General features: G+C 32.5%; 1 protein-coding gene across 1 annotated transcript in view; it reads left to right on the forward strand.

Annotated features, from left to right (window-relative positions):
• Positions 1-689: 689 nt before the first annotated feature.
• The window catches only part of LOC106469832 (G2/mitotic-specific cyclin-B3-like), a 31,956-nt gene continuing 20,821 nt past the window's right edge, over positions 690-11,824 (forward strand). Inside the window, exons 1-4 of the mRNA XM_013930343.1 lie at positions 690-807; positions 5,369-5,453; positions 8,573-8,886; positions 9,310-9,469. Coding sequence (XP_013785797.1) covers positions 5,397-5,453; positions 8,573-8,886; positions 9,310-9,469 — 531 coding nt within the window. The 5' untranslated portion in view covers positions 690-807; positions 5,369-5,396. The remainder of the gene's footprint in view (positions 808-5,368; positions 5,454-8,572; positions 8,887-9,309; positions 9,470-11,824) is intronic.

Genomic DNA, 11,824 nt, shown 5'->3' on the forward strand with positions numbered 1-11,824 from the left:
AGATAGCCCTCGTGTAGCTTTGCGCGAAATTCAAAACATTTGTTTGTCTTGTAACACCACACAACGACTGAATTTCATGTTCTTTTCTTTGCATTTTCGTAACTGAAGAGAACTGAAGAACAGAATATGAACTACGTTCTTTATTCAACTGTGGCCTGGTGAACCCTGTTATTACACGAAAGACCCCCGGTGGGACAGTGATAAGTTTATGGACTTAAAACGCTAAAATCCGAAGTTCGATTCCCCGCGGTGGACATAGTGGGTAGCCCAGTGTGGCTTTGCTCTTAAACATACAAACAATTGCACGAAAGACCTCGTCGGCACTGGACACAACATACATAGTGTCTTTTACATATTGTTATACATTTTTTCTTTACTCTCTCTCTTAATGTACTTAGAATATGTAACACTATAGCAATTAGTAGTCTCCCTCTCTCTCTCTCTAGTTGTGTGCATTGTTTATTGAATTATGTGAAACAATAAGAATGAAATGAAACACAATTTATCAATGCAATACCTTTACAATAAAACAGATTACTGAGTATTTTTTTTCTTAGAATGTTTTTGCTGGTTAGTACAAGAAATTGATTTAGTGTCAAGAGTTTTCTTTAAACCTGCTGTTTGATTGGCTAAGTCTACACAACGTGCACCAATCACGTGCACTTTTAAATAATGGTGCAAATTTCGAAGTGTGGTGGGGATGAATTATGCTATTGTGACGCTGAACTAAAGTAACGAGAGTTCTAATTTTCGAAACGGTTTGAGCTGCTGCAGTTTGATAAAACTTTGAATTGAAATTAGCACGAGGTATCCATATTCGTAGTAGTTTAAGATGAATTGTTTTAAACTTAGTCAACCATATGTTGTACTGTTAAGTAAACTTAAACTAAAGTGTTATTATTACTGTTAACGTTATTGCAATGTTAACATTGTTGGCACTACTAATAATAGTACTAATTAGTATTACTAATAGCAATACTGTTAGTATTATTCAGTATTTAGACTTCTGTTTCTTATTTGTGTTAAGAATAAGAGGTTATTAGTATTACTGCTAGTATAGTACTAGTTGTAATGAGAAATAGAAGTAGAATAACTACTCACTTATAAGTTATACTAATAAATAGTAGAAATATAACTATACTTTTGCTACCACTGTTTTACATTTTAGTACTTAGTACTACTACTACTAGTAGTAGTTTTAATAATCTCGTCAAAGTATTGTTAGTATTAGTCAACATTACTCTGTAGGCATAAGGATTATTTCAGGTATGAGTTGTATTTTGTTTAAAATCTAATACTGGTCAAACTCAGTACTACTAATATAGTCATAGTATTTAGTACAATTAAACCCTAATTTGGGTTTAAAAATAAAATTTTCACAATATTACATGACATTGTAAGCATGGCTATTTGACATGTATATATCATAAGAGTTGCTAAAATTTTCAAAATGACAATGAGTAACAGGCAAACCTCAAAAAGCCACTATGACTACTCTGCCTTAGCTCGTCAGTTGGGTATCCTTTCTTCTAGCAGTGTGTCTGGGCACCAACTTGAGACACCTGAACTTGAAGCACAATTATCACATTTGTCCAATGTATTGATTGCTTTTTAAGGAGTTTAATGTTATATCTTAAATGTATCTAATGTTAATAACTAAAATACATATTTACTTAATTAAGTTTAATAGCTTAAAAAGTTAAATGCAAATTTGTATATGGCAAGTTCTAGCTAGGTGTCCTCAGAAAGTAGCACAGCTTGTGTGTATTTGACCTGTCATGCAACTTGACAAGTTCTACTTGTTTTAATCTAGTGGTGTATTCCATATGACCTTGGTAAATGGAGTCTGTCCAATGGCCATTCTTGATAGGGGCTTATGAAGGGAAAAAAACCAAAGTTGATCAGTTCTTAAAAGTAATTTGAATAGAATTTAAGGGAAAAAAAAAGCTAGCAGTTATAGTTAAACTGTTTTAAGTCTGTTTGGTATGATAAATTCTTAACAATTTGTTGGAGTATGTAAGATTAGGATAAAGAAACACATGCTTTTATGAATGTTAAGCCTGTTTGTAGCTATAATATACAGACAACAAGGGACCACTTGGTATTTCAAGGCTGTCTTAGCAAAACCAATAAATTCCATAAGCTAGTCATCCCATTATAAAACTAAAACTAACTGGAACTTTGCCCATATCTTTCAAATCATAAACTCTTGTCCCATTGTTCTAACAGTATAGCACAAACAAATCAGAAGCCTTTATTCTCTCAATCCCGCATATAATCCAGGGAACTTTAATAATATAACCTCTTACCATTCTTTTAGGTAAAATTTCAGGTTGTCCTGAAGGCTGTATTGATTGTCTGAAAAAAATAAACATAGACCCTAAAAAAAAGATTGAATTAAGACAATATGGATGTACAAAGACCCTGAAAAAAGACTCAATTACAATAATTTTGATGTTTTCTCATCTTATTTATTTCCAAAAAAAGTACAGTTAATGTTTAGTTGACAATTTTACATCTTTATTCAACTAATATTTGATGCCTTATTTTCCGGGAAGCTCATTACATTGGAAAAAATAAACCCAAACCTAATATTACATAGGGAAACAAAGAGTCAATGACCTGTAATACTTTTAAGCAGAACAGCAGTCTTAGCCAATCATGTTCAATGTTTTTATTCTAACCAGCTTGGCCTGTCTGCCAAGTACAGTAAAGTACAGCCTGTAGTAAGACTAGACTTGCATCAGAACTCTCACACATATTACTATACTGTAATATGTACACAATGCCTGAGCTCTGCACATACACACACACACACACACACACACCACTGATGTATATTGTCATTAATATTTGTAGTTTGTATTGACCTGGAGAGAGGCAAAGTTAGTCTTATTTTATTTATTCTTATTCTGTTTGTGCTGATCTAAACTTTCATAAAATTTTGTTTGCAGTTATCATTATTATGTTCTATTTAAGTTGTGGATTTTTCCACTTTCCTCAGGGTAGCTAGGCCTTCCGTATTTCCTATACTTTATCAGTCATGTCTGTCTAACATCAGCCTTAGGCCTATATGTGCTAAATTGAAAGGGGGTCAGTGTTTCAACTGTAACAGTTAATGATGAAAATTCTGAGTTTGATTTTGTAAATTTGATCGTTTTAGTTCCTACCAAAAGCTTATCAGTAAGAAGTTGAGACAGCCATGTTAGTTTTATTGTCGTAAGCATCTATACTAGAAATTAATCTCACTAAATATTCGTGTTATTGGTGCTCCTTTTCATTGTGAATTCCCGCCCACCCATATATATGCATACAAACATTGCATAATATAATGTGTGGTAATGTAACTAACTGAGCTGTTTATACTGTACTGTGCTACTACACATAACTGTTCATTCTCAGTTGAACTCCATACAAACTTTATGTGCAGCACAGAGGCACAGCTTGTACACAATAGAAAGTTTAGTGAATAAAACAGTATTATTAGCCAATCAGAAAAGCAAACTTTTCCTTATGTTTTAAGCCCCTTTTGGTGGATTGAATAACATATCTCTTGTACAGAGTTCAATCTTTTTTTTTATTATTTTTTTGTGGAGGTTCAAATTTTCTAGTTCATAGTTAGGAAATTTACTGATGATTTTGGTCGAGGATCAGAGACAACGTTAGTTGTGTAGTGTGCACATGGATAAGTGTACAGTAGACTGCGATGCTGTTTTGAGTAAGGGTCTGTTCCAAGGTGTTAGTTATCCATTAGGCAACACAGGGGATTAAGTTGGTCATCCAAGGAAGTTTTTAGTCATCTTGAACAACCGTTAAAATTGATTTCTGTTAGATTTGTATTTCAGTACTTATTAAAAATTCAAATGCTGTACTAGCCTTACCTGTAATATTTAACTTATATTTAAATTATTTGGGTGTAGATGAGAAAGTTTATCTTTTTTAATTTAAAAAAAGAGACCAATAATCTAGACATCAAGTCCTACTATTTAGGCAACCTGGTGAAGGGATTCAGAAAGACCTAGATCTTTGTAACAAGACCTTCATTTGTACTATGTAAGCATATTTATATCATTCTGGCTATTCAGTTTTGGTTTGTAAGCACTGTCTTACCAAACATACCAGGATAATACATTGTGACAAAGGGGATGTGTATTTAATCTCTAGGTCTGACTTCTGCATTAACCATAACTTGGACTGTATAACATTTAATTTCTGCTGTTTGTCCATATCTGGTAAACTAGATCCCCAATCCTCTTGTAGGACAACTTTCTGACCCTCAAATTGCATTCTGAATTGTCTCAAAGATTCAGTTTGGGATTGTGAAGTAGAATCTGAATATGGAATGCTTTATTATTTGGTGCATTATTGTTTTAAATTGTCAGCTCAGCATTGTCTAGAATGTTGCAGATCAATAAAGCATTAATGGTCATTACCAAGAGATCAAGTCCAGACATGCCAAAACAGTCCTGACATTGTACTATGTAGGTCTTTTCACATTGCAACGGTGTAGTCATTTTGTAAAGCATTCTTAATGTAATTTTGATGACGAGACTCATCTATATGAAACATGAAGTGAGCATGGTAATTCCTTTTTGCATATGTTAGTTTTCATTATTTTTCAACATGAGAACTGATGGCTTCTGTTAAAGGCTGTGAGCTGTCACTATGGTCATTCATTAAAACCCTGAATGATGAATTACAGGTTGTGAGCTGAAGCTGTGGACATTCATTAAAGTCCTGAGCGATGATTACAGGCTGAGAGCTGCAGCTGTAGAAATTTGTTAAAGTGATATACTGTGAAACAGATTATTCAGATTAAATTGTTCAGTTAACTACTATGCTGAAAAGCTCAAATTTTGTATTTTTTAAAGTATTCATTTCCATTTATTTTGTACTAGATGTCCACTAACATTTAACCAAAGAAGGATCAGTTCTTCATTACTCTACCAAGTTCCACCATGTTTTATTTACTGTCATCATCTTGTCTGTTATGTCTGTATTATATGGATGACTGAAATTTAAAGGTTATGATTTTGAAAAAAATAAAAAAATTGCAGTATGCAGTGAAAGTACAAAACTTTAAGATAATTTTTAATGTACAATTTTACAACATGGAATGAAATAAACAGATCATTCTGGTTAAGTAAAGAACATTTCAGTGCTAAGGACAGTGATGAGAGTCAAAGTCCTTAAATATATTTATAAAGAAAAAGGTGTGGTTAAGAAAATTTGACTCATTACTGTTGGTTAATAATGACTATGAAAAAGTCTTGGCTATCACCTGCAAAAACTTTAATTGAAAGTTCATATAAAACTGATAAAATATCATGAGATTGTTTCCAACCTTTTTTTCCTTACTTAATTTCAGGTGAACTTGCTGGTGGTCACCTCCAACAATGACTTCTGTAAATGTTCTTAAAGGACCTGGTCATAAAGCAAAAGAAGGAGTAAAGGTAGGGAGGTCAAATCTAATGTTGTACATTCAATCTTAAGTATAACCAGCATGTCTGTGTTTGTACTAGTGATGAATCTAATGTTGTACATTCAATCTTAAGTGAAACCGGCATGTCTGTGTTTGTACTAGTGATGAATCTAATGTTGTACATTCAATCTTAAGTGAAACCGGCATGTCTGTGTTTGTACTAGTGATGAATCTAATGTTGTACATTCAATCTTAAGTGAAACCAGCATGTCTGTGTTTGTACTAGTGATGAATCTAATGTTGTACATTGAATCTTAAGTGAAACCGGCATGTCTGTGTTTGTACTAGTGATGAATCTAATGTTGTACATTGAATCTTAAGTGAAACCGGCATGTCTGTGTTTGTACTAGTGATGAATCTAATGTTGTACATTCAATCTAAAGTGAAAACAGCATGTCTCTAGTATAGTTATTTGTCTGTTATATTGATAAGACTAACATTGTAAAATCAAACTTAACATTTGCCACACGAGCTAGCCAGAGTATCTTTTAATACTGAGCCTAGGATAGTAAACGGGGGGTAATTCTTGAAACTGGTGATTTAGGATTATTTTGATAGGTCTTGATGAATGAAGCTCAGCACAACTTTTAAAATTAAAAAGAAAAAAAAAGCTAAATATGAATGGAAATATGGCATGATTAAACTTATATGGATTATACTATGGTGGTACCATACTGGGCATTATACAATCCACTTTTATATTTACTATTCATTGCATAATTGGCCTTTTTAATTTGAGAATTGCTAGGGAAAGCAATACACCGTGCATCTGCTTAAACTTCACTGTTGCCATCTTTGGGCTTTACAGTGCCATTAGTTTCACAAAATATTGAATCTAATGATTTCTTATTTATGATTTCAGTCCCCCCCTTTTTGAAGATAATGATACTATTGTGGCCATTTTGTTTGTTTTGCTGTCAATGGAGTAATCAATTGATGAATCTTTGATCCAGCTGGTATGTCAAATTGGTTGGGATATCGTTGAATAATTTCCTCTCATCTGACCTGGACCCATGGTTTAGCTTAATTACTACACTTAAAGCATCACATTAACAACCACATCTAGAACATTTTTAGCATGTTTCATTGTTACATCACTTTACATTTACAAGTTAACTTCTCAATGTTGCCTCTCATGGTCACAGGTTTAGTCCAGTGACCTAGACCTTGAAAATAGTGCCAAATTTCTTTTTGTCTAATTAAAACAACCCAAACCTTTCTGGAATGACTCATTTTTTGGATCCACATCAAGATGTTGGGCTGGTTTATGTAGCAGATGTTAAAGTGAAATTAACAAAAGTTGGTCTCACATTTTGGAAAACTCATTAATTCTCAGTTTTATTTTTGGCTCGTGTTATACTATACATTTATATTACCCATGAGTTATTCCGAGCTGCTTGCATGCATGCCTTGTGAACAATTTCTTATTATATTATTATTTATTTTACCTAATCTAACCTAAAGAGTTTCCTGTTTTTACATTTTAGTTACTTTTATAATAATAAATAAAGAATACACGTGAAAAACAAGAAATAAAGTACACTTAACCCTACTTTTTTATATTAATCGTAGTAGTGCACAAAATAATTTTTATTTAATTAAATATTGCACCAAAGAACATAGAATAATAACATGCAAAAAGCTGACAATATCCTACAACTTTCACAATTTTTGTGGCTTTTTAACTATGCGACAAGAACTGTTACAAATTTATCCAAACTAGCCAATGTGTTTTCTGTGGGAACGAAGCTTGTACTGAAAGAAAAATTAACATTTTTTGTATGGAAAACAATGTAATATGGTATGTCATTTGACAGATGAAAACTTTGGCTTTTTATTGGTTAGAAATAATATAGTATTAAACATAAGAGAGAAATATTAACAAATCTCGAGAGAGAGGATGTAACAGGTGGATGGGGTAAGAGGAGTCTGATTTTCAATTTCATGGCTCTGTAACTAAACAAAATTGAAGGCTACAAAAATTAAGTAATTTGCATTAAAGTGCATACTTCTTGGAGGGGAGGTAAATAAATTAGAGAAGAGGGGATGTCTAGAGAAAAAATTTATTTTTCACACTAGGGGAAATTCAGGATCTATTTTTAATATTGCTTTATAAAATTAAGGTAACTCACTAAAGACTTTGTGACATGCACAGTAAAGGATGCCTGAGGCAAGAGGGATAATTACTGATGAAAAGTCACTAGACATTTTCAAGTCACTTCTTTCTCTGGTTAATTGTTTGTTGTGTTGTTTTGTAACAGCTGGGGTGTTTGGTATTTCTTGTAATTTTTAGGTTTTACTTTATATATCAGGAACTATTTTGTTTGAAACTGAATAAATGTGTTATTAGAATAAAAACATACAATTTACCTATTTTTCATTAGTTGCCATAATATGTTAAACAGTATTTGCTAATTGCTAATCAAATTCAGTTTTGATTAGAAGTTTCTGTTAATCAAATCCACCAAACTATTTTGTCCCCTGTAATGACCTTTATTTATTCCTTCAATAGAAATCTTCAAGGGTTTTTGTTAAGGGACATGAGGATTTTGTAGTTCATTTTATTTTATTTTGGTGTAGTCATAAATATCATGTATTATACGAGTTCTATTGTATTTTTTATGCATTTTGTAACAGATATTTTTTACCATGTTCAGCCCAGCTAAAAAGCTCTATTATTGAACAAAACTAGTAGGTTTAAAATGTTTTTTACATGCCTGTAATTGGAAATATATTATGGACTATTAAAAGTAATGTAGTAAAAGCCATCTGCAGTCTAGTGTGATTTTAATTAGTACTATTAGGCATTTCGGTTTCATTACATCGCTTGCGTTTAAAGCAGTAACATTTGTGTGATTTTTATCATTGTTATTTGATTTGTTGTTTTTAATAATACCAGCTTTTGACTTTTAAAGCAATATCACAAATGTGATTTTTATCACATTTACTATGGGTATTGGTTTTATTATTTTGATGGCTTTTGGCAGTAAAAACAATAACATTAAGTGTTCAAATATTAATTAATTTGTGTTGTACAAGACAATCTGAAAAAATTGAATTTTGAAAGCAATATTTTTTTTTCTTCAACAGAATGACAAGCTAGTAAACAATATTTCTAAAAGATCTGCCGAGAATTCTCCAGAGGATATCCCCAAGAAACGGTCAGTATTTGGAGATATTACTAATGCTCTGGTGGGTGGACATAAGAAAGTTTTTGGTCAAGAAGTGAAGAAAGTTGGCATAAGATTTTCCAAAAAGCAGAAGAAAACACAGCAATCTGAGCAAGTGCAAGATAGTTTAGAAGAACAGAATGCTGACAACACGTACTCTGAAGATACCATTAGGAGTAGTCAGGAACAAGGGGAAGATACTACTTTGTACATTACGGCAGTTGAAGAACAATGGTCGGTACTGGTTATGTGTTAATATTGTTCATTGGGGTATGATAATGGCTTGGTGTTTTAGGGATTAACTAACATCTTGAGTTTCAGTATCATTAACAATTATTCTATTCATTTTCTTAAAGTTTTTAATAATTATTGAAAACTTTGTTGAATTATATCTTTATTTTATTTTTACTTGACTATATTCTGTTATGTTGAGTCAGAAGATAACTTTAGCCTTTCCCCATAGTGGTGACTTTTAACAATTTTCTTATGTAACTTACATGCTAGAAGATAAGTTTAAAAAGTCTGTTATGGTGATGAACTGTAACACTTATCATAAGTAACTTTATGCATTATTAATTAATTTTACTGTTCTTATTTGTTAAATAATGGCGAGTTAAAACATTATTGTTTTGTAGCAAAATATTTTCTGTCCATTAGTGTGGAATCAGAAGATAAGAAACCTGAATGTGAAATTACAGCCTATGTTTCCCAAATTGTTCCATCTGGAGTCTTTGATTTTGACCAGGAATGCCTTGAAGACCCTTTTTCTGAGGCTGTGTACGCAAAGAACATATTTAGCTACTACAGAGAAAGAGAGGTAAGATTCTTGTCTAGTTTATTTAGAGTTCAAAAACATTGAACAAAGAGCATTGAAATCTACTTGCAAGTCCATACTTATCATGTAAAGGTATTGTATATTCTGAATTAAAAACTATTGAATGAAGGGCATTTAAGTTTACTTGTTTTCTGTTTACCTAAGTGGCAGTTACATGTATATAAAGCATATTTAAAGTCATCCTGTAAAAAATGAAAGAGAAATGTTTTATGGTAAATTTGGCTGTTTTTTTAATATTAAAACTTTAAATTTTTAGAGAATAAGGCTTCTGATTGTAACATGGTATTATTTACTTGTTAGAGAATAAAGCTTATTTTAACATGGTATTATTGACTTGTAGAGAATAAGGCTTATTGTAGCTTGGTATTATTGACTTATTAGAGAATAAGGCTTATTTGTAGCATGGTATGCCTTATATTGTTAGAGAGTAGGACTTGTAACATGGTATGCCTTATATTGTTAAGAGCGTAGGACTTCTTACTGTAACATGATATGCCTTATATTGTTAGAGAGTAGGACTTGTAACATGGTATGCCTTATATTGTTAAGAGCATAGGACTTCTTACTGTAACATGATATGCCTTATATTGTTAGAGAGTAGGACTTGTAACATGGTATGCTTTATGTTGTTAGAGAGTACAACTTCTAGCATGGTATGTATGAACAAACTATTTTATTGTGTTGTTGTACAGTGCACGGTAATGATATACATACATATTGAAGAACATAACACATGATAGTTAATTATACACGTGTCAGGTTTTTATGTATGGGCAGGATTCTTTACAGTAAGTGTCTGTGACTTGTTTGTGATAAATTTTAACAATAAGCTTTAAATAATTCCTTTTTTTTTATCCAAGTCCACACAGGCTGGTTCAGTTACTTTAGAACACAATTTGATAAGGCAAATTATTTTTCTCTACCATGTCTGTGATAATTTCACTTTACAAATTGCCACTATACACTTTTTATGGCTAAGCTCACAATCACCCAGTTTAGATTGATCTATTCTATCTAACTAACTCAAACTACATTTTAGACTCATATATCACAACAGAAGCCTAGAACATTCCACACCCTACGAAATATTATGATGCAATAATACTCAATTAAAAACAGTGAGAAAAACATAGTAGGTTCTAGTAACATCATTCAATAATACAACAATTGCTAATTCGCAACAACTGAACTACAGAATGTATGATTCATAAACAGTTACATAAACTTATCACTTCTAAAAATAATTAAATTTAACATTCTCACTATACTTAAACCATCTAAATCATAACTCTTGCATTAAACTTAAACAGTCGTGTATATCTAACAATATGCTGCTCTTTAAGAAAAATATTCTAAATATTTTTTTTATACTATGTACAAAGACTTCAGTTTGTGCACAAAGTATATTCATGCAGTCTGCACCAACATTTGTAACCCCCTTGATGGATTCGATGTGGAACTGGTAGTTCTGGAGGTACAATGCTCATCTCATGATCCTCACACTTTCAATTTTGTACCTCTGTATCTATGCAAGTAGCTGATGGTCCATCTGGATAATGAACTCTTTCCTGTAAAGATAATTCTGGAATTTCCGGATGGCAAATATGCTGTCCATACACACTCGTTCAGTCACAGGGTAGTTCTCACTACTCAACAGGTCTTTACTGACATAAACTACAGGAAATAGTCCATCTACATGTTCTTGCAAAAGTTATGCTTAAATTCCAATGTCTGAAGCATGAATAGTTTGTTGAAGTCTAGCATTCTAAGGATTGACAAACTTCCTAACATGTTCTTCAACTTCTGGAATATCATCTGCAGTGGTTGTTCTCACTTCAGCATGGTTTGTGATGAACTTTCTATAGTATCCTGCTAACCCTAAAAAGGATCTGACTTGCTGCTTGGTCATTGAAGCTGATGCTTCTTGTATGCGGGTTAGCTTCTCCTCTTCCATGCCTATCTGTTGGTTGTCCATCTTGTGTCCAACAAAGTCCAGCACAGAATAACCGATGCAGCTCTTAGAGGGTCTGATGGTCAGACTGCCCTCACTCCCCTGAACAGCTGTCTAATTTTCTCCAGGTAGTTTTCCCATCTGGCTGTGTGAGTCAAAGTGTCATCCATATAACTCTTTCAACCCAGGCTCGGTCCCTGGGACTGACCTCTTAACCATTTTGTGCTTGTTATAGTTTTCATGCTATAACTTTTTAATTAGTAAGCGAATGTTAACAAAATTTGGCAGTTTATCAGTAAACATTACAATGCTTTCATACACAAAATATCTAATATTCTTATTAAGTCTTAAAGTTTGTACAGCAAAGTTTTTCTCATGCCTTTTTT

This window comes from Limulus polyphemus, unplaced genomic scaffold, assembly GCF_000517525.1.
Source record: "Limulus polyphemus unplaced genomic scaffold, Limulus_polyphemus-2.1.2 Scaffold3675, whole genome shotgun sequence".
NCBI classification, from domain to species: Eukaryota; Metazoa; Arthropoda; class Merostomata; order Xiphosura; family Limulidae; genus Limulus; species Limulus polyphemus.